The sequence below is a fragment of the Rhododendron vialii genome, chromosome 10a (genome assembly GCF_030253575.1).
Source record: "Rhododendron vialii isolate Sample 1 chromosome 10a, ASM3025357v1".
Lineage (NCBI taxonomy): Eukaryota > Viridiplantae > Streptophyta > Magnoliopsida > Ericales > Ericaceae > Rhododendron > Rhododendron vialii.
This window is the reverse complement of record NC_080566.1, coordinates 2,296,753-2,320,876: the sequence shown is the minus strand read 5'-3', so window position 1 is coordinate 2,320,876 and position 24,124 is coordinate 2,296,753. Positions and strand designations below refer to the sequence as shown.

At 39.9% G+C, this 24,124-nt stretch overlaps 3 protein-coding genes across 3 annotated transcripts; 2 read left to right on the top strand and 1 right to left on the bottom strand.

The window, feature by feature from the left end:
- The first annotated feature begins 5,339 nt into the window (after positions 1 to 5,339).
- LOC131304668 (uncharacterized) lies at positions 5,340 to 6,290 on the top strand. Its single transcript, XM_058332004.1, has one exon. The coding sequence runs from the start codon at positions 5,340 to 5,342 to the stop codon at positions 6,288 to 6,290; it is 951 nt and encodes a 316-aa protein (XP_058187987.1).
- A 1,157-nt stretch (positions 6,291 to 7,447) lies between these two features.
- LOC131304858 (cyclic nucleotide-gated ion channel 18-like) lies at positions 7,448 to 13,569 on the top strand. The gene is made up of 6 exons (XM_058332298.1): positions 7,448 to 8,598; positions 10,155 to 10,367; positions 10,467 to 10,774; positions 11,481 to 11,592; positions 12,210 to 12,446; positions 12,673 to 13,569. Exons 1-6 carry the CDS (start codon positions 8,128 to 8,130, stop codon positions 13,402 to 13,404), a joined length of 2,073 nt encoding a protein of 690 aa, XP_058188281.1. The 5' UTR covers positions 7,448 to 8,127; the 3' UTR covers positions 13,405 to 13,569.
- A 1,784-nt stretch (positions 13,570 to 15,353) lies between these two features.
- Positions 15,354 to 19,479, bottom strand: LOC131304853 (uncharacterized). Its single transcript, XM_058332291.1, has 6 exons — positions 19,340 to 19,479; positions 17,436 to 17,721; positions 17,182 to 17,288; positions 16,881 to 17,013; positions 16,576 to 16,770; positions 15,354 to 15,892 (listed from the first exon to the last, which is right to left on the bottom strand). Exons 2-6 carry the CDS (start codon positions 17,700 to 17,702, stop codon positions 15,533 to 15,535), a joined length of 1,062 nt encoding a protein of 353 aa, XP_058188274.1. The 5' UTR covers positions 17,703 to 17,721; positions 19,340 to 19,479; the 3' UTR covers positions 15,354 to 15,532.
- Positions 19,480 to 24,124: the final 4,645 nt, after the last annotated feature.

The window sequence follows — 24,124 nt, the reverse complement described above, 5'->3', positions numbered from 1 at the left end:
AATCCCAAGTCATCCTCATTATGTGCTTCACATGTAAAGATTCAACAACCCTAAGGTTTGGTCGAGTGGGAGCACGAGTGCAAACAACGGGTTTACTCCAAGACCTTGAGATAATTTCAAATACGCACCCAAACATCTGTTGGTTGAAAGTTTACCTGGTCAGTATCATGTGCCCAGATGCTAAAAACTTAATCTCAACAAACACAGTAACCTTCTCATTGAACCCCCAATACTATAGGATACCTTTAAAAATTATGCCAATACCTTTTGTAGTTTCTGTTGATCACAATGCATCAAAGATCTGCATCAACTGGTTTCTTTTCTCAGAATTGTTTCTGCATCAATTGGGTTTCTGTATGTTTCCACCTGTGCAGTAGGAGATAGATTTAATGTGCCGGGGAAATTGCTATGATGAGGGGTTTAATGTGCATAGTATCATTCTCCCCGCATACCGAAACAATCCCTAAAACCCCTCAAACGGAGTTAAACCAAGATGTTCAACTCACACAATTACAAAAGCATTGTATCTCTCTCGCAATGCAGATATAACACCCCAAACTCATCAAATCTGAATCAGGTATGGCACCAGCAGCTTTTTCTAGTAACAATTCCAAATCAATCTCTGTGAACAGACATGATTATACAAATGTGAATGAATCATTCTGGAACAACTGGAATCTCCTACCTGAACGAGGCTTAACGTAACTTTATGACACTGTCCTCAACACTCTTCAGTACAAAACCAAGAACATGGAAAAACAAAAGAACAACAAAAAACTCAGCTTAGTTTCTGCTTCTCTAAAATCCACTTTCGAACTAGTCACTAGTCAACACCTATCTATATCATCTTCCTACTTCTCATAGAGTGCCGGAATGGTAAGAAGGCCCGCGATGAAGAGATTCACTATCGTAAGAATGAAAATCATTCCAAGTTAAGTAAAACCAGGAGGAAAGACTAGGTTCTTGGAATCTTATTCAGTGCCAATCTCCAAAAATGGGTCATCACTCATATGTTTATATATTACACAAATGGAAATTTAGACAAAGTAAAAACCTACTGGTGTAGCCCAAGGTAAGGAAATCAGTGAAGTCCCCCTAGGACAGAAAGTAGACACAAATATGCAGCAACTCTGAAAAACATTCTTGTGTCCTTTCCCAGAGCAATATCCTTGGATGATGATGAGCAATGCGCTGATTTGACAGCGAATGAAACCTGCTGGGGGTGGAGGTGGTCTGTTGGGTGTACAAAAACAAGTAGTTCAACCACTTATTCCATCATGTCATTTAGCCTAAAGATGGTCCAGGAAAAATATCGAGATATTCATCTTCAATCAAACACGAACTTTTGAAGTTCCTACAGTGTCAAAAATGACCATACAACTTTGGATAGAGTATCTTTGTGAGAGTGAGACCATTGTTGGTAGCTTTTGAAATAGAGTTCTTATTGCCAAATCCTTCTCCGCTAAACTAAAATCTAATAAAGCAGTAATTGCACCACAAAAGCTTTAACAGTAATGATTTTTCCCTAAACAAAAGTGTGCTAAAATGGAAAGCCATCATGCAGGACACGAGGAAAACTGAACAAAGACAGTTATCGTGCAAATCATCAAGTTGGACCTTAAAGCAAAACTAAACCTCAATAGCTGTTTACGTCCGCACTCTGCCTCAAATTGAAACTACTTTGATCTACATCTCATTTTCTACCTAACACGTTCATTGCAACTTGTTGTCTCACAACTGAAATGGGGACTTTGTATGTTGTCTTCGTGGAACGAGTATTCGCTACCGCTTACAGCAACTTCACTCAATCGTCTCGCTTCTTCGGAACTGTTCAGCACCGAATAATCCTCTATCTTTATGCATACACGAAATGTGACGCCAGACTTAGTTCCCAGAGAATTGAACGAAGATGAAGTGTGATATATATATATATATATATATATATAGTCATTTTCAAATGAGGAGGTCCTTATTTTAGTTAAAATAAGGACTTCTCCATTTCTCCCATTTCCCATTCGAATTACGATGATCCGAGTCACTCAATGTGTTCAGAACGTGATTTTAAGAATACTCGCGAGGAATCAACAAAAAAAAATGACTAGGAAGGACTTCATCCGAGCAGTTTTTATTTGAACCGTTTGATAAAAAACAAACAAAAACTGCTCGGATGAAGCCTTTCCGGTCATTTTTTCCGCTGATTTCAAGCGGGTACCTTTAAAATCACGTTCTGAACACATTGAGCAGCTTGGATCATCAAAATTCTATCGGAAAATAGAGTCCTTATTTTATTAAGTTAATGTGGTCCTTAGGAGAAGGGGACTATCTCTATATATATAGAGAGAGAGAGAGAGAAAGAGAGAGAGAGAGAGAGAGAACCTTGGGAGAAACAGGAGGACGACTGCTGTTGATCTTCACTACCGAAACGATGTCGACTGGGTTTTATCGATGAGTACCTCGCATCTTCAGCACTGGATGCTCACCAAAACGACGTCGGTTGGTTTCATTAGATCTTCGCAGCGGCCAAATGTAGTTACAGGCGGCCAACATCAATTATAAGCGGCCAATTGTAGTTTGTAGCGTCCAAGGGGCATGTCCAATACAAAGAAAATCGTGAACAATAATCACACATGTAATTAGACGCGGCCACATGTAAATAAATGCGTTCAATAGTAATTATAAGCTGCCAAGTGTAGTTTGTAGCGGCCAAGGGGCATGTCCAATAACAAGAAAATCGTGAACAGTAATCACGCATGTAATTCGACGCGGCCAAATGTAAAAAAGTGCGGCCAATAGTAATTATAAGCGGCCAAGTGTAGTTTCTAGCGGCCAAGGAGCATGTCCAATAACAAGAGAATCGTGAACAATAATCATGCATGTAATTCGACGCGGCCAGATGTAAATCAATGCGGGAAATGGTAATTATAAGCGGCCAAGTGTAGTTTGGAGCGGCCAATGGGCATGTCCAATAAAAAGAGAATCGTGAACAATAATCATGCATGTAATTCGACGCGGCCATATGTAATTAGATGTGGCCAATAGTAATTATCAGCGGCCAATTATAGTTCGTAGCGGCCATGAGGCGTGTCCAATAACATGAAAATCGTGAACAGTAATAACGCTTTCAATAACGTGCGGCCATATATAATTCGATGCTGCCAAGTGTAATTCTTAGCGGTCGAGAGGCATGTCCAATAATAAGAGAATTTTGAACAGTAATCACGCTTTCAATAACTTGCGGCCAGATGTAATTCGATGTCCTGCGACGTCTAATTGGAAAATTATGACGGTTGTGTTTCTGCACACGCACGCACACGGGTCGCAAGCACCGGTAAACTAACAAATAGAAAGGGGGGAGTATCTCATTCGTTAAACTACATATGCTCTCTCTCCCCTTGTTTTGTTATTTAGAAAGTTTGCATCTTTGTGTTTGCATTTAGGCTTTCTTTCAAATTGGGTTTGCATTCAGACTGGATACGGGTAAAATAGTTAAGAGGATATGAGAAAATATTCTTGTTTCCTTGTTTGGTGATTGGATTACCATCGTGTTGGGTCTTTGATTTCTGAGAACAAAATGTTGGGGAAAGAAATATATCCCTGGTGTTCTTGATAAAACCCAGACAAAACCAAAACAGAAGAGTAAAATTTTCAACCAATTTATCTATTAGTGAGAATTGAGGTTTCGAATCTTATTTGCAATCTAGTGGAATTTGATAATCAATTTAGGCCACCAAAACAAATTTAATGTACAAAAATTATTTTTCCATTCTGAGCCCACCCTCATTCCATTTTGTAACTTTCCTTGACAACCACAAATTTTGTGTTTGGAATAAATTCCAGTAGACAGGCCATGCAATGATTTCAATCAGTTAGTACACGAAGAACCTCAGTTGTGTTCCATTTTATCTTTCTTCACTTGAATTTTGGGTTGGTTTTTGGTTTCGGTTTCTGCAGTTTTGGAGCTGAAGATGATGATGGTGATGCTCTCTTGCTGATGTTGCAGCTTGAGTTTGGAACGAGGAAATTGGATTTTGGGGAAGTTTCTGGATTTTGGTCCTTGGAGTACTGAGTTTCAGTCGAGGTAATGATGCCTATGCTGGCTGGGGTGGTTCCTGTTGCTGTTGTTGCAATGACCGCGCTGCCCCCTTAAGGTTCGTGGAATTCATCGAATACCCAGAGATCATAGAAATCGTGAGCACCCGATAAGTAATTTATCCTTGAGCTAGCGAAGTAGATTCGAAGAACTTTTGAAAGCAAATTGAAGATCAGCGTTTTTTGCGTGCTTGGCTCCCCATAAAGGTCACTTCCAGCACTACTACAGAGGCGTACCACCACTTCCTATTTCCTTAGGACAGTTACCACATCGGACTACAAATCCAATTAGCTTTAGGCATGACATCCCCTTTCGGACAACTACTATTATGCGTTGAAGTCGTGCTCTCTTCCGATACTTTTTGCTTCTGCTGCCTATAACTTTGCTGCTAGGATTTTTTGGTTTTTGTTTGTCAGCTTGTACCATTCTTTCCACCTTCTTGTATTTTTCTCCAAGCAAATTGTCGATTTTGACAAGTCGAATGAAAAAACCAATGAGATCATCACTTTGGCTCCAACTCTTTTATTGACATGACAAGTCTAAATTTTAATTGAATGGCAAAATTTGGAAAGTTTAAGTTTAAAATATGTAATGATTATGTTCCCTTAGTAAGTTAGATTTTTCAAAATGGGTGAATGAAATAAGACGGAATTAGTGCTTTATTTTACACATTTGCCTTATGCAATTGGATTTCCAATTTAAAGTTCTTGACCACTAAAAGAAGTTTGTGTGAGGCCAACCATTCACTTACAACAAAAAAAAATTAGTGCTCATACAGCAATGCTTGAAATATCTCCTTTAATGAAGGGAAGCAGATAGTCTCAAGTTCAGCATTGGACTACACAAGGTGCAGCCTGACTTGTTTGACCCTTATTTTGAGTTCACTTCCATTACTGGATTCGTTCATCTTATCGGTCCCCATTCCTCTCCAACTCACCTTCTGCTGTAAGTTTGTACAATAAAACTCTAGGGCTACTTCTAGGACATCCTTTACACTCCAAGTTGATTTAATGGCCTTTTACTGCACTATAGGGATTCCAATTGAAAACTGTGTTGATTTTTTCTCAATTAATTTGCTTCAAGAAAATTGGTGACATGAACAAGTCAACTTTCCCTAGCCAAGTCAAGTCAACTCCACAAGTCAAGTCTTCTATATGGCTGCCCCAAAAAGCACTTCATCATTCAATAAACTTGTCGCGACCTGTCTATTTTTTATGAAAATTCAGAGCTTCATAATCTAAAGAGACAAATGGAAAACACCCAAATTGCAATGGAAGAAAAGCTAGGGTTCTTGAAGGTACTCAACAAAGCCTTCACAATTCCCCTCAAGAATCCCCATTTCATCATCTTCGCCGTCATCACCTCCACTCCCTTGTTTTGTTTCATGTTTACGTCTGAAACCATTTTCCAGAAAGCCTTCCTTGAAACAGCCAAGATCCTATCAGAGGTTCCTCCTCCTCCTTTGCGATGCTTCGACTGTATTGACTCCAAGACACTAGGCCTTGTCGAAAAACTGTTTGAAAGGGTGTCCGTTACTTACCTCCTGATGGTTCTCTTCTGTGTGGGAATCCTGAATCTCCTAGACTTCATTGCCGTTACAGCCATAGTTGATTCATCATCACTTATCTATGAAGGAAAGAACACCATGAATCTCAAACACATGTTGCAAAGACTCACCAACGAAACAAGGTTCAAAGGGCCTCTCATCACATCTGTTACTGTTCTTTTATTGGCGTCTCTGATCGTATCCGGATTGTTCTCACTGGCAACGTATGTATACATTGCGTCACCGTATGGATTTTTCATGGCTTTGTTTGGAGTGCTCTTTCTGGCTTTGTTAGCAAAATTTATCGAGTGGAGTGCAATATGGAACATGGGTATTGTAATTTCCGTACTAGAAGAAAAACAAGGGGATGTAGCTTTATTGATCTCGTCGTATCTAAGCAGAGGTGACCGGAAACATGGATTTCTCTTTGTGCTTGTTTTCTTCATCTGGACGGTTGTTTTGAGGTTATCGTGCCTTTATCTGCGGTGGCTTGTGGGAGGAAGTGGCATGGTGATCTTAGCATCATATGCTTGCTTGGTTTGTTATGGGAATGTGATGAAGTGGGTAGTATTTGTAGTGTACTTTTACGATTGCAAGAGGCGCGGTCAAGAGAAGAAGAATGGTGTCGCGGAGGAGAGTCACGCGATTGCATGAGTCGGAGGGGCAAAATAAGCTTGGAGGACTGGCGTCAGTGACCGACTCCGAACAAGCACATCCGGAGATCGATTACCTTTTACAGGCAATGGCACAACCTGAGGAATTTGAACTACTATTTCATGTTTTAGGCAATAAAATGAATGTGTTAAGAACCTGCTTGTTTCTTTGGGATGTGCCTACCTATGAAAATAAATTTTCTGCCAGAAATACATTAGTTGTGCCAGAGCTTTGAGAAATTTTCAGTCAATCGTATGCTTCTAAGCAACTTGTCGATTTTGACAAGTCAAATGACAAAAACCTATGAGACTATCACGTTGCCTCCAACTCTTGTATTGAATTTTAATTGAAGGGTTCTCTTTGAAAAGTTTTAGTTTAAAATGTGTAATGATTATGATCTTTTAATAAGTTAAATTTTCCAAAATGGGTGATTGAATTAAAACGGAATTAGTACTTTATTTTTACACACTTGTGTTATGCAATTGGATTTCCATTTAAAGTTCTTGACCGCTAAAAGAAGTTCATGCGAGGCCAACCATTCACATACCACCCAAAAAAAAAAAAAAATTATTTAGTGCTCCTGAGCAATGCTCGAAAGATCTGCTTTAATGAAGGGGGCAGATTGTCTCAAGTTCGGCATTGGACTACACAGGGTGCAGTCTGACTTGTTCGGCCGTTATTTCGAACTCACTTTCATGACCGGATTCGTTCATCTTATAGATCTTGTTGAGTAGAATAATCACGTAAAAATTATGTTGATCAAATATCGATCGATGCTTGATCAATGTATATTTCTCTTCAAGAAAACGAGTTGGGTAAACTAGACAACAACTCGGCTAAGATCAGATATTGATTAGTATCCGATCAACATGATTTTTTGTACATGAATATTCTACTCAACGAGCTCTATAGAATGAACGAATCCCATCATCAAAGTGGGCCCAAAACAGGGGACGGAACTTAGCCAGATTGCACCCTGTGCAGCCCAATGCCAAACTTAAGACAATCAGCCCGGCTTCAATGCTCCAGGAGCACCAAATAAATTCTCCTTTGTGACACGCCCCGAAGGCTACGCACTGTCTCCCGTTTCCCGCGAAAACCTCAACCGTCAACTAACAATCAAACTCCATTTGCCCGTTAACCAAACCACTCCCGCCATCCTCAACCAGCTCCTCCGCCACCACCCACCGCCCTCATCTGTAATTCTCCTAAATCCCAAATCTCGAAAAAAAAAAAAAACAACAAATCTTTCCTCTCTCTCCTCTTCGCGGAATCCGAGCCCACGGCCCCGTGTGGGATCCGCCATGGAATAAGATGGATGGAATACCACTACCCCATCTCTGATCTGAGGCGGCTCGTGTTCGGGTCGTTAAAAACTTGTTTGACATCTTTGTATTGTCCAACCAAGCTTGAACACGTCGTTGTTTGACGAAATATAGAAGCTGTATATGATTGGTCTTTGATTGATTTGATTATTGCTCGTTTGAGATCAACTTGGTCATTTGCTTTTCATCCCTAATCGAAATTCGCCATAGCTGATTTGATCAGCTTGGCTAGTCGTTCGGCTTGTCCTAATAAGAATTGCCATTGATGGTTTGAAATCAGTTCGGTTGGCTCAGCTCTAATCGAAATCCGCCATAGCTTGTTTGAAATCAACTCGGCTCTACCAGCCCGAATTTAAATTGGCCACTAGCTTGTTTAAAAAAGCGCCTTCATTACTCGTTCGGCTCGTTTATCAACCCGAATCGAAGTTTGCCATTGGCTCGTTTAAAACCGCCTCGACTACCGCTCGTTCGGCTCGTTTATCAGTCCTATTCAAAATCCGCCATGGAAGAAGATGATGAATAGAATAATCAGCCGCCCAGCCTCTCACCTCCGCCACCGCCTCCTCCGCCGCCAATCCCACCGCCATCACCACCACCTCGCCTCCTCCATCTCCTCCCTCTGGCGCCACCGCCAAATCCTCGACCCGAACGGCGACGTCGTAACCCTATGGAACCACGTGTTCCTCGTCACGTGCCTCGTCGCCCTATTCATCGACCCTCTCTACTTCTTCCTCCCTTACGTCGGCGGCCCCGCCTGCATGACCACAGACACCGCCCTGGGCGTCGCCATCACGTTCTTCCGTACACTCGCCGATCTCTTCTACTTGCTCCATATGGTAATAAAGTTTCGCACGGCTTTTATCTCACCGAGTTCTAGGGTTTTCGGAAGGGGCGAGCTTGTTATGGACCCACACGAGATCGCCGTGAGATACTTGAAGTCCGATTTTATCGTCGATCTCGCTGCCACACTTCCGTTACCTCAGGTGTCTATCAGTTCACACCTGATCAGGTCCCATGTACCCAAATGTGTGTCCGTACCTCTGTTCCCGTGCAATTTCAGCCATCTTTCGTGCAATTATGCGGCTGAAATTGCACAAGAACAGAGGTAAAGGCACAATTCCGGTCCAGAAGATTTGAGTTCATTTTTTACTTCATTTGGGCAAAAATTTGCATCTTTTGTACTGCTTTTACAAATTGGGTTTAATTTTTGTTGCTCATTTATCTCGATAAAAATTCCATGTTGTGTCTTAGGTAGCTGAGAGTCGGCACTTAAAAGACCTTGTTAGATTCTTTATAGTAATTCTTCATGACATTAATCTGATCATAAATATGCGTTACACTATGGCATTTCCATATCACGGTGCCCTCGACAGAGCTAATGAAAAAAAAATGAAATCATGTGGTCAACCAAAGTAAATTAATTTAGACCCAAGGCTCAGTTTGATTTGGTTTGGGTGAGGGGTTACATCTTTAGGACTGGTTTTTCAAATTAGGTTTTAACTTTTTTATTATCTTTTAGTATTTTTTTTATAAGTTACATCTCTCTGCTCAATTAAGTTATTATGAAAATATGAAGCAAATCACTGCCATTTAACAATGAAAAATAGGTAGAAGCCTAGAATGAAGTAAGTCATTCATAATTCATTTTGGTGAATAGCTTGTATAGCTGAGACAAAAGAGAACGTAATCCATCTCTTGAATAGCTTGATCAATTTTTAGATTGGTTTGTACTTCTCAATTCACACGGTGGTGTATAGGGCCTTTTGTCTTCGGCCACTTTTGTATATGGGCGGCATTCCCTTGATGCCTCATTGCTAATATAATTATTTAGTTATAAAAAAGAGTCATTCATAATTCATTACTTTAATGTGCACAATAGGGGTCCCTTTGAGACAGCATATCTGGGGTTTGTATGCAAAAAAAGGTGGAGGGACTAAAATATGAGTTAGACAAGAAATGCTATCTAACATGAGAAACAATCCCAAGGGGTTGGCCAAGTGGTCTTGGCTTGGGATTCGGGGGTTTGCTCTCTCTTAAGATCTCAGGTTCGATTCTCCTTATTCGCAACTCTTGGGCCACCCCACCAAACGCGTAAGCGTGTAAAACAGCTGTGGAAAGGGTTGTAGGAATTAGTCCGAGGTGCATGCAAATTGATCCGGGACACCCTGCATTGTTATTAGGCGAGTGGTATTGGGAATTCCCACATTATTAGGCGAGTGGTATTACCTAGATGGATAGTCTTGAACTCAAAATATTGTTGCATAAAATGAAGCTCTAAATGGAGTTCTTCTATGATGCCATGAGTTGGATCACTTTGTTGCACAAATTAGGTAAAGATGCACTGGGGGTTTTATGACAAAACTTGTCTATGATCGTGTATACGTAAGAAAGATAGATTTGAAGCCTGACTTGAATAAAACTTGTTGGAAATGATTGAGCTGTCCAGGGAAAACCAAGTCGAAATCAGGCTTTTGCAGTTTCCAAACTTGCTATGCTTCATGGTCGAAAGTTCCAACTATCTGTGATTTCTGTGTTGCAGATTGTCATCTGGATTGTAATTCCGGCAACTAGAGACTCCAGTGCCGATTACGCCAATAATACTCTTGCTCTCATTGTTCTTATTCAGTATATTCCGAGATTGTTTCTCATTTTTCCATTGAATCAGAGGATCATAAAAACTACAGGCGTCATTGCAAAGACTGCTTGGGCAGGGGCTGCATACAATCTCCTTCTCTACATTCTAGCCAGTCATGTATACATCTTATCACCCACTGTGCCTATCAAGTCATTGCCTTCTATTATTAATAAATACTGAAAATTGGCTAATCTTCACCATCTACTGTTGGCTCAGGTACTAGGAGCTTCATGGTATCTGTTGTCAATAGGGCGGCAGAACTCCTGCTGGAAACAGGAGTGCTTTCATGAGAAATATTCTGTTCCAGCATGTGTCCTTAACTATCTGGATTGTAACAGTCTAGAACAACCACAACGAAGCCACTGGGTAAATGTCACACGTGTAATTTCTCGTTGTGATGCAAAGAACGATGACAGCGATTTTAAGTTCGGAATGTTTGCTGATGCTTTTACTTCACAAGTTGCTTCATCGGGTTTCATTGAGAAGTATCTCTATTGCCTTTGGTGGGGTTTAAGAAATCTAAGGTCCAGTAACTCCATGAATATTTCTTTTCCCTCTCTTATCTCAGTTTACTTCTTTGGCCATATTACTATTTTTTTTTTTCCATTTACTTGTTTTTCTTGTAGTTAGCAACTCTATTGTGGGAGTTAGGCCAGTTAGGGCATAAGTTGAGCTCTTGAGCTACACAATGCAACTTTTTACTGAAGTACCTTTCCATGAAATATAAGTGTGTGGTAGTAGGAAGCGTAAGCACATTAACCTTGACGTTGATAATATGGGTTTGAGTCAATGGTACGATATTTGGAGGACCTTTGAATTACGTTTCTGGTAGCTTCTAGAAATGATGAAAATAATAACGCTTGGCTTATCTGATTATGGCATTACTCTTGGTGTCTGAAAAGCTTATAATCAGTAGTTCAAAGTTTGCTCAAGCGTCACCTAACATTAGAAAAACCTAAACAAATGGAAAACATATCAGAAATGCTGCATCTCTTTTACACCATAAAAATGGTTGTCTTCAACAGTCAGATAAGATTCAAAACTTTGCTGACTGGTTTCAGCATGATTGAACATTCCCAAAAAAATTAGCCATGTTTGCGCACTTCTTTATGATATATTGAAGGGTAACTGTCGTTTCATTTTTTTTGCATCACGAGTAATAGGAATATCTAGTATTGATTCTCTTTGAAATTCTTCCATCGGTTTTCATGCTTGTAATCTACCTTGCAGCTCATATGGACAGAATTTGGATACAAGCACTTACATTGGTGAGACATCATTTTGCATCATTATATGCATTGGGGGTTTGATTCTGTTTGCACAGTTGATAGGCCAAATGCAGGTAACATTTGCTGAATCTGTTTCAATTCTTCGTCATAAGTACTTGCAATAGTTATCGTCATCATTTTGGGGATTGATATAATGAAGTTTTCCATGAATTCCAGTAATAATTCATGTCTGGAATTCTTCGCTGCATTAAAGATATGGAGCCCACACCAGTTTGAACGCCTACTTTATGCAGGACCAGTGAACCCTGAAAAATCATTTGAAAGCTAGGTTTGATAACTATTCTAGGTAAAAACCCGAAATGGAAATAAAAATCTTAATAAAATTGTTAGCTTCTGCTTAATTCATGGTTACAGTTCCATAATGCTGTTGAGAACCGTAAAGAACCCATGAGGCTAACAGTGTTGGTACTTATCAATCTTCACATGTTGGTATACTTCTATTCTCTGGATCCGCTTAAGCAAGTCAGAAGTACTTTGCAGCCAGTCCTTTGTTATCTTCCGTTATGCGCATATCCTTAGTGTTTTAATCTACCACAAATCCTTAGGTAAATATCTGTTGAATAACTCTTCTGTGCTTATGTATGTTAAGATGTAATAAGAGGAGCATATGACTTTCTTCCCAAGGTAAATGTCTGTTGAATAACTCCTCTCCTTTTTTTTCTTCCTGAAGACTTATTTGTCGTCTATGACGGTGAGACTCGAAGAATGGAGGGTTAAACGAAGAGACACGGAGGAGTGGATGAGGCACAGACAATTACCTCCGGCACTGCAAGAACGTGTTCGTCGGTTTGTGCAGTACAAATGGCTTGCCACAAGAGGAGTTAATGAGGAATCCATTTTGCAATCCTTGCCTATAGACCTCCGTCGCGAAATCCAACGGCATCTATGTCTTAAGCTCGTTCGCCGGGTATGTCTTATTTCAATAGTTTTATGTAATCGCCCGACAGGTCAAGATCCATGAAGTACACATTAAGTATATTGGTATAAGCAGAATTCTAAAAGCCTCAAAATGGTATCTGCTTGCTCAGAATCCGCTTCCAAGTTGCTTTTTAAGTTACTTTTGCCGTAATTTTGACTGATGTGTTGAAAAAACACCGGATACTGTTCCAGGTTCTCATTGTTCCATTTTACAGGTCCCATTCTTTGCGCAAATGGATGACCAGCTACTCGACGCCATATGCGAACGCTTGGTCTTATCCCTGAGCACACAGGGCACTTACATTTCCCGAGAGGGCGATCCCGTGAACGAGATGCTATTTATCATTAGAGGACAACTAGAGAGCTCCACCACCAACGGAGGAAGATCCGGATTTTTCAACTCCATCACCCTCAGACCAGGTGACTTCTGCGGTGAGGAGTTACTGACATGGGCCTTGATGCCCAATCCCAGCATAAACCTCCCATCTTCGACTCGAACAGTCAGAACACTCTCTGAAGTCGAAGCTTTCGCACTTCGCTCAGAGGATCTGAAGTACGTCGGGAATCAGTTCAAGCGTCTTCACAGCAAGAAGCTGCAGCACGCGTTTAGGTACTATTCCCACCAGTGGAGAACATGGGGAGGTTGTTATATACAAGCTGCCTGGAGAAGGCACAAGAAGAAGAAACTGGCAAAGGAATTGGCTTTACAAGAGAGTAGTTTCTATGATATGGAAGCTGATGAAAATAACGACGATAATGGAAACCATGGGCTCGGGCAGCATCTTGGAGCCACATTTCTGGCATCGAAATTCGCCAAGAATACAAGAAAGGGGGCGGTTAATAACCAGAAGGCTCAGGTGGTTGATTCTGCTTCGAGCCTGAAGATGCCCAAGTTGTTCAAGCCGGATGAACCCGATTTCTCTGTAATGAGAGAGGAGGATGTCTAGTAAGCTTATTAGGAGTCATAATTAATCCATGTGACAGGTTAGTTAGGATTCTTTGTATGATAATTTGTAAATTTGTTTCTATAGTAGACTAAGAATGAAACACATTTGCTGGTTCTTTTGTTGATCCTCGTATTTATATGAATGAAATGTGTGCAGTTTTGTAAATGTAGTTCCTAAAGTCTCCTAACTGTCGCGACGCATTGAGTTTGTGTGTTAAAATACCAAATACGGCACCGTAGTGATTCGACGATTGAACACGAAAGTAGGCCTCACTTGTGGTTATTTGTACGCTTGTTATACGCAATTGAGAAAAAAAAATTAACCTAGTCCAATATGAATACTCTTGAGGTTTCAGTGAGGTATTCCAACCAAATCAAGTTAATTGAGGTAACCGTTAACTTGGACGACCACAATCCAGTTGTTACACAATGAAGAAACAAGGGTTTGGCTCAAAACTGCCTGGAAAAAATTTGACCTAGGTTTTGGCATTCTTCATTCCCTCAAGAATGTTTCAGGGAATCCTTATGGTTTAAGAAACAAAGATGATCTTCTAACATGGACCATAAGTCCTGGTCTCTTTTTCATTGATACCCTCGTCTTCATTAGGGAGTCTACCAATCCTTGCGAAATGCTTTCTCATCCTCGGTGGCAAAATACTGAATTTTTTTGTCCCTCTTTCATTGTACCGACCAAGGTTCTGAATACCGTATCGGCTTTCTTACTCGTAACGAACGGTTGCCGGGTACCGTTTCAGATTTAGCGCTACTACCATCAAAAGTTGGAAGTAAAAAAAAACATTTCAAGCTCACGGAGGAAAAGAAACCTTCTCATGTCAAGTGTGAACCCATCTTCCCACGCCAAACCGTAACTACTCCGTAACCATTTACGCTTGGCCCTCCGCTACAAGGACCACGAAGCCCAAGCCTTCGCTCAAGCCCTAAATTACTAATCGAAGACAAGGAACTGCACCCTTGAAATTGTCCATCGCGATCAGAGCCGGCCTCAGGGCAAGCTCCACAAGTCTACGGGCTTGGGCAATCCCCCACCATGGGGCAACAAATTTTTTTTTATGTATACTTAACATGTCACCTTGATTTTTTTAAAACTTGTATGTCTTTTTGTTTTTTAGTGAGTGGGCAACCAAGTTTGGGGTCGGACTTGAACAACCCAAACATCAGGCCGGCACTGATCGCGATCTTGGTGACGATGACTTGGATAGTGATGATCACGTCGACGATGCAGTGGACCGGGCAATTAAATTTGGTTGCTTTCTATATTAGCTATTCAATGCCACCGCCGCAAATGACCGGCATGGATTCATAGAGCTCATGAAATCCCGAGACGCAAGAGCTTATCGATATCTGCCAACACTTAATTGAAGAGATCGCATCGATTGTCGGTGACGAGATCAAACTAATGAGGGTGGTAAGCAGGTTCCAGTTTTTTAAGGATAAGAAGCTCGTAATGACGTCTGCACTGGAATTGCTAGAAATATTTGAGAGAACTGGCGATTGTATCGGAGCATATGTTCGACCAGTACACAGGTATTGGGGCCGGGACGATATTGAAGAGCAAGTTATAGGTCTTACACAAATACCGGCCGGTACAGTACAAGATTCACAAACTTGGTACCGACCAAAATAAATGGAAAATGCAAACCCAACAAAGGGTAGTAACTTAAAGATGCATTCATATACACCTTTCCCATTTTGAATTTTAAGCCGAAAAGTTATCCAAGTAATTTGGCCTCAATGGAAGTAGCTCGGGCTTAATGGAAGTAATACCGGGAGTTAGTTGGCTAAAATCGGAGAGGAGTAAGTTTGTTCCACCGGAGATACATGACGCCCATTTGGTTCTCAATGCACAGCATAGATCCAAGCAAATTGAGCATCATCAAGATAGAGGCTGAAGATAGCATAAGAACATTCACGGGAGCTAAACAACATATGTAACGAAATGCTACAAGATGCGTAGCTGAATTTCAAATGCCTCCCCAAATATACGTCAATAGTCTCAATCTCACGGTATTTACACGTAAAAACATATTGAACCAAACCGAACAAGGGAAAAAGGGACTAGAATAGATGATAATAAAAATGAATCATATGTTGAGTCCACGTGTGTCCTGCTAGGAACCCAGAGCAATACCTTCACGAGCAACGTTCGTCACACGAAGTACGGCTTGGGCACTTAGACGGGAGAGCTTCGACTGACAAAAGTGCTCCCATGAACCCATCTCTGAATCCTCCTCGGGTACCGGAGTTTGAGTCGGGACTGAATCCACCTCGGGTACTGGAGTCTGAGTCGGGACTGAATCCTCCTCGGGTACTGCAGTCTGAGTCGGGACAGAACACTTCTCATATACAGTTTGGAGTTCCAGCAAGAGAGTACGAGCAGCCTCCCTAGACTCAGGAAGCTGGTCACTAAGCTGGGATGCAGCTATTTGGATCAATTTGTCAATCCCATATGCCTTGATTCCCTCCACTCCCTTCACAAAATAACACAAGATTTAGCAAGCACGAAAATAAATACAAACTAGCAATTGCAGTAGGGTGATGATAAAATTGACATTCCTTCTACTTGAACATGCATGAGGATCGATATCATACCAACTGGCTACCACAACTGTTAAGGATCAAAACTATATTAAAATTTTATCAGTCCATCTGAAAATACAAGTACCCATTAGAGTCGTGTCTGTAATGACTTGATTTTCTGTCATCTCTTCTTCTCTTCTGTTTTTTTAGTCAAAAAAAGAATAACCCTTTGAATTTAAGGGCAAATACACCATTTCAATTTATGGGCGAGGCTCCAACAATTGGAGTTGTGGATTTAACCGCACACAATAGTAATACCACCATAATGACACAAGAAAAAGAGGTTTTCACAAAACTGTAACGAATCAATGCAGCTGAAATCACATAAGAACAGGCTACTGTTTGCATAAGTTATACTGACATAAGAAGCCATGCACAATATGATAGTGGAGATGCAATATCATGATATTTGCTGCTTAAAATTCTTCCTGAAGCTCCCTTCCATTAGAGAATATGAAGAGAAACAAGAGAAAAGCAGAAGTCAAGAAAGACACTTAGACACAAAAAATGCAAATAGAATTGTATTTAATCATTCTGAAAAAGTAAAGGACATAATTGAATGTTTAATTCTCACCAGTCGTGGTACACTTCGACAAAAGCACATTGAAGCCTTGGCTCGAATTCGAGGATTTCTGTGCTTAAGATAAGTTTCCAACTTTGGTAACAGCAAAATGGGCGAAAGCCAAGCAGTCATGGCTATTAAAGCTCTCTCAGCTGCCTCACATACAAATCTTTTGTCTTGTGAAGACTTCAGAAGAAGTTGCAAAAGCTAAACCCAGTACAGAAGAAAAGTAACAAAACATAATTAGCATAGAATAAGGAAAAGGCTATCATCAGAGCAGCAAACAAGAAGCAGCAGTTTCCAAGAGGATTTGTTACCATAGGATCCAATGAATCAATAATGTGATCACTGTATGCACTGAAAACATCCGCAGATGTCATGATTGCTGTCTTACACAGAGCACTTCTTGGATTCTTCAGTGATTTCACAATGAGTGGGATCACATTCTCCCTGTTCATCAAAAAAGATGAGCAATACAACAGATGGAACTTTTTCTTGAAACTTGAAAGAATGAATATACCAATCTGAACAGTTATGTATAAGAAAAATGTCAATACACACACTGTCCACCTCTTCTTATATCAGCCAATAACACCTGAGAAAGAAATTTAGACTTACAGCATGTTGAACATTGATTCCTTGTGAAATATCGATATTCGGCGTACATCATTGAGTGACTCACATACCAAAACCCAATCTTTAGAGTCTAGTCCAGCCAAAAGTGCCTGAACAGAAAGGAAATGTAGGCACATCAATAGCAGTTAACCATAAAAAAACATACCTCTCAACATCCCTCAGAATCAAACACCAAAAAATTTAAAAGGTTTATCTGACCAAGCATCATGATAATGTAGCAACAAACATAGACTTACCTTTAGAGTCATATCCACATCTTCTACATCATCGAGATTCTCAGATTCAATGTATTCAACTTCTATGTTTCCAACCTCAACCTCAGTTTTCACACTTTCATCTCCACTCGTGACAGTTTCAACCACGGAGGCAGTGGCTTTCCTGTGCTTTTCTGCAAGATTTCCATTCTCGGAATGAGGTTTAGTAAAGTTCCCCTTACTGGAGTTATCGTTCTTCCTCTCAGAGGCAGGCATCGTGTTGAGATCTTTGAGAGCTTGACCCGACATCACTGCAAAGAGTCAAAGACTGCAACAGAAAGGAAATAGTTCAGTAGATGTTATCTTTCAGAATCTAGTTTGGGAAGCAGGACAAGGAAATACACAAGCTAATAAACCAGATCAAGGATCATACATAACCACAAAGCTCAACATATATATTCTGGATGCACGTTAAGCCAACAGAAGCGAAGGCTAGAAAAGTTACACAAGGAAGGAGATTCAAGGACTATAAACTCAAACAATTTAGAAACATTAAAACTTCTAACTAGCTGTGTGACATCGCACACAACAGCTGACTAAAAAGTTAGCACAGTTGTCTGGTACTAGCAGAAGAACTCTTCAAGGACTTAACCATTGAAACAAAATTGTTCACACAATCATTGTGAGTAGTATACTAAAATAGAAGTGGAGAGGGATAACTCATAACTTATGTAAGGCCAAACTATTGTCGAGTTTATTTTGGGACTGCATTGTAAGCTTGTTAACATCACGTAGGGTGAAAATGAGTACTACTCCTAAAGTCCTATGTAAGTTAACTCCAGTATAGCGATGTGAAAGCTTGGGACTGCATTGTAAGCATTGTTTCATTGGCAACCGGATGGATTGCTAGCTTTCAACTACAACCGAGGCACTGCCACAGAGGCATGTTGCGCAAAAACGTTGTACGAGTTGTCGTGCTCCTAGACCTCCTCTTTCCACCAATACGCAAGCAATGTGCCATCAACACATTTCCATGCCAACCCTAATTCAAACCCTAACCTCGACTCGAATCCTAAAAAGAACAGAAAGATCACACAAGTAGCTAGCTTCCGCACTTCATGAAGTCAACAACAGAACCCCATACAGCAATTGGAGCAACGACTATCACTATCAGGTGACCATTATCAAACAATACCATGATAGACCATTATCAAACAATACCATGATAAAACAAAAATAAAATAAAATAAAATAATAAAATAAAAACCCAGCCATACAGGCAAACATCTAGTCGAGCTAATACACAACAGTAAATAACCACACCGAAAATAGCAGTGTTCTAAAACAAGGAATTAATCGGCGATTAGTTGGCGATTAATCGCTGGCAGGGGCTATCCGATTAAGTCCGACTAACCATAAATCGCCGATTACTAATTAATATGCACCGATTAATAGCTCAAAGGTGCCCGACCGCCCGACTAACGCATTGGAAAATAGAGATCTACACCTTTTTTTCCTTTCGATAACCAGGTGTCTACGCCAACTTACGTGCACCTCATCTAATCCTCGGGACCATAAACTCACTGTCCACCAGCGGACAGTAAATAAGTACACCGAAAATAGAGATCTACACTTTTGTCATTTCGATAACCAGGTGTCCAGGCTACCTTACGTATGCTTCGACTAGTACTGGGGACCGTAAACTCGCCATACACTAGCGGAGATCTACACATTTCTTCGATTAAAAACATCGTTTCCAGACATCAATGCAAAAACAACAAAAACAACTGAAGTCACAGAGTGTTCGATTGTCAGAACAGCAAGATCTCTCACTCTAAAGAGCATTTCGTTAGATCGCAATCTCCTAACTCAAACTACAAACTTCAATCGAATCATTAGAGTTGAAAAATTGCAGGGAGTAGATGAATACAAACAAGAGAGATTACCAGAGGATCGGGTCAATGGGAGTCAAAATGGTTGGAGTCGTCTTCTCCGTTTTGTACGAGAAGATTGAAGAAGTGTCGTTATACGTATATATACACACGAATGATGTAGATTGTGAGAGAATGTAGAGAGAGAGAGAGAGAGAATGTAGAGAGAGAGTAACCGGCGGAAGGGTTAGTACCCGACCTAGGCCGGCAAGCACGGGTAAATAAATATGCTTGTGACCGGCGTCGGGAGAACCAACAACAAAAAAAGGGCAGGAAAATGGGGAAATCTCACCATTGGTCCTCGTAGTTTGGTTAAAGTCTTACTTTGGTCCTTGAGATTCTAATTTAGACAATTGTAACCCTTTAGTTTGAAACCTTGTTCGTGTTGGCAGCTCGTCGCACACGTGGACGTATTCACAGTTTAAAAGAGTCATTTTAATCTTGTTTATCAATATGAGGAAACCATTAGTGTTTATTTTGTGTTTAATACTAAGAAGTTCGAAAATCCATGTACAATTATCACGAGCGTGATTAATTTTTTTCAAATTAGAAAAGAGATTTAGCGAGCTCTGAACATAGTTTATCAAAATAATGCCTCAACCTTGACAAAGTGAGCAAAATAAGCGATGCGGCATGTTTTAAGGGGGAAAATTTAATGATGATTTCAAAGTATTATCCTTCCAAGAGACCCATGCGAGTAGCTTGTGCTCAATTTGCTACTGAATTTTTACAAGTAGTGGAGGGGGGAACTACATCGAAACCAATTTGAAGCTATGAGTTTTCAATTGTTCAATTGAAATTATAAGGACCAAAGTGAAAATTAGACCAAACTGCGCGGAACAACTGCGAAACTTACCGAAAATACATTTCCGAAATTACTATCACAAATGTGACGCTGATTTTGACATAATTATCGAAGATGCCACTACTCGATTGTTAGCGGGGAGTGAGTAGTGAAAGTTGAGATTTCAAGATTTGGGAACTTGACGCTCCAACACAAAAGGAAAAGAAGTTTTGAAATTATGCTTTATTCCTTTTGATTTTGACAAGAGTCCTGCTACGTACACAGCAGATCTGTGCACAGATTTCATTGTGAAGCCCACCACGGGTTCCACACAAATCATCCAAGCCGTTCATTAAATGTAAAACATATTTTCAAGGGTCTTCGTAAAAATAAGCTCAATCCAATACCAATAGACAAGGATATTAGGGGCGTTTCCACTAATCAATAAATTATGGACCACAATTTTTAATTTTGTCATTATTTAAAAAAAAATTACGCTTGTTAGTTTTGCGTCAAATTTTTATGTATTATAGGTTTGTCTCGACGAGAGAAATCGAAAAAGTAAAAAATTATAACTTTTACACAAATTTTTTGTGAAATATCCAAGAAAAATAACACTTGGGTAAGAGTCATAAATAATTTTTTACTTTCTCGATTCCTCTCGTCGAGACGAATTTATAATGCATAAAAGTTTGTAGCAAAACTAATAAAAGTGATTTTTTTTTAATAAAAAAAAAATCAAAAAGTTGTAGCCACAACTTGTTGATTAGTGAAAACGCTCCCTACTCAATCATCGTCAATTATTAACTCAAAGATTGTTAAACGGGCATTTTTATTTTTTTTTCCTAATAAAAGTCCAGTGTCTCGGCCCCATGGTGTTTGTGCCCTTCGGATGGGTGATGAGATCCAAAACATTCATTTTATTTGGCTCGTTAAGTTAAATTTACCGTCCGTGTCAAAATTGAGATTGATCAAATATAACACGAACCAATCGCATTTTTCTTGAAGTTTATTCTTAAAATCACGACCATTGATATCTTGGGAAAAAACGTGTTTTGGTCATATCGCTTTTGATATCCGATCAATCTTGTTAAACATGGCGCAGCAAAACCTCCGGTGGAAGTTAAGGGATTGATCCATTCAAAAGTCTAAAATTCGAAACTTCTTAAGTGTTATCAACTCTTTTGAGCACAGTCCATACACGTTATTTGCTCTAATCTTTAAGTGGGGCGTCCCGCTAGTGAACGGTAAATTTATGGCCCTGTAATTAGTTGTAGTGTGCTCCAGTCTCGCGGAATTACATGGTCATCAGTGATTGTCTCAAATCCTCCATACCTGGTTTTGCTTGTGTCGGTGCTTCGTATTTTACTAATTTTTATTAGCTATTGGTAGGACTGTGTTTTCTGTCTTAAGAAAAGATTCCATGTGATGTGATCCTGGGCCAGGGGTGAGAATGTACATGCAAATATGGGTATGGAGAATTTGAGGATATACTTTATTGGGTTGACCCTAGTACGTGAGAGGATCACGCTCTGGAAATTCCCATTTATTATCCAGCAGGGAAAAAAAAGAAAAGAGAAATACCTATTAATATTTGGACGCCACACATGGGGAAGCGGGGGTTATTGCGAGCAAAATACAACAGTGTGCAACAGCGCCTAATCTCACCGTTCAAAAGTGTTTTGTACGTTTCTCTGTAGAGTTTTTTAAAAATTTGGACCATTAATTGCCGATATAAACGATAAGATAAAATACGACTATACGCTACTGTGTTTGCTCACAGCAGCCCCTCCTTTCCACGCACGTGATGGTGTTTCAGTCTTGCCCACGATTGTTCCATCTTTGGAGTTTTCTTTCTCTTTGGAATTAATGGCCTGCAAAGATAAATTAACAGAAAAAACTTCAAAGATATTCAAGAAACAATTTAAAGGGATGTGAATTTTTTAATTTTGCACAAATACATGGTGTGAATTTTAAACTACTCACACTATGTATATGTACTAAACTTCTATGGGTTAGCCCTATTTGCTATCAACTCTTTAGTGTAAGTTTGTATAAGACTTTGTCTTAATTTTGAATGGTCTCTATGTCAGTTGACGATAAAATTAAGTTTTCGAGAATCGGTCAAGATGGGGTAAGCTTGCCTAGGCATCTTGAGTTGTCAACAATAACCTCAATAGGTTAGCGTAGTTGGCACCACCTCAACTAGGAGCCTCAACTAATTCTTGATCTGAGTTCGATTATCATTGTGTGCCATTAATTCTTGGGCTATAGTCTGTTTATACATGATTTTGTCTCGATTTTAATCAAAAGTGCATCTCACTAGGAAATTAGGAATTCAAATCTCTCCACGTGCATGTGTGGGTGTGCTTCTCTTAGATGAGCTTTTTATTTATTTATTTATTCCTACCCTATAACGGGCTTATTTATTATTCCACATTGGTAGAGTTGTTGAACTTGATTGTCTTGTAAACTCTCACAATTCATATGATGTTTTGAGTTTGTACTTTGTGCTTTATACACGATTTAAATGATCCCTTCTATCTCGATTGAGAAAAAAAAAAAAAAAACTAACAAAATTGATCTCCAAAATTATTCAAGCTAGATATGATGATGCCCATGGGCCATGACTTAGTGATACAAAGCCCATACGATTCTCTCAACATCATCTGATGCGGCCCACTTTTATTTCCTACTTTCCTTTTTAACTTCCCTCCCCTGCTCAGGGCTCAAGTCTTGCGCCAAGCGAAACGGGAGCAAAATTACGGCCTCGTCACTTCCTCATCCTTGGAATTCAAAAAATTTTGTTCTCGCAATTATATGAAGAGTAGTTATCGGACCACACCCAAACATACGTTCAAATACACATCTACACACAAGTGTGTAGATGGGTGTGAAAAGTGAATGTGATTGTAGAATTATTGTTATATGAAATCCTAGTTCCGTCTCTGACCATGCGTGGTTTTGTATAATAGTGTGCTTAGCTTTTTTAGTGCAGTAAACCTACAGGTACAACAGATGCTATACAGTAGCCGCGAACAGACTATTTTTGTGACCGTCTCAGGTCCCGCAAAAATGATCGGAACCGTACATTTTGTTCAAAATATTTCGTTTATGGTCCATGTAAAAAAACACTTCAATCTAATATCGGGAAGGGTGCTTACAAATCATCTAAATTACCTGTAGCAGAGTTCTTTTTAGCGGATGGATTGGCTTTTTATTAGTTGGCGACGCACACTCCTCATTTTATATTTACATGGACATCCTTATAATCTTGTTCTGTTAGTATAATATATACATTTAAAAAAAAAAATTTCGAGTGGACTTGTGAAATTCAACTCAATCCGATATGTGTATGTAATTGCTCAATCTTCTTATTTTTCATTCAAATTTCAGGAAGATTGGATGAAACTAGGGATGGCAATGGGGATGGTCGGAGGTGGATACCACTATCCCAGTCCCCGATCCCCGAACTCAAATTCCTCCCCATCCCCGCCCCAATCCCCACCGGGGATTTATTTTTACCCTCCATCCCCACCCCAAACGGGGAACGGAGATCCCCGTGGGAAATCGGGGATCCAAAGATCCCAAAACTTTTTAAAAAAAAAGTCACCTGGCATAAAATACGAACTAAGAAACTAAATTCAAAAAAAAAAAAAAAACAATCTACATTGCCATTACAAACGAAATGCCATGGAAAATAGCCACAGTTGCTGCCATAATGCCATTACAAACCAAATCAAAATGAAAACAGTCACATCTGCTGCCGTAGTGCCATTATAAACCAAATTTAAATTAAAACAGTCACATAGTTGCTGCCATAGTGTATTACAAACCAATTTGAAATAAAAACAGTTTCAAACAAACAAGACGAGTAGACTAGTAGGGCTGGGGATTGGAGACGTAAGTCTCTAGAGTGGCGACTGGAAAATGGAAAAACCCTAACTTATCTATATACATAGTTGGCTAGTGGGGCTGGGGCGGGGATCAGGAACCCTAAGTCCCTAACTTATGTG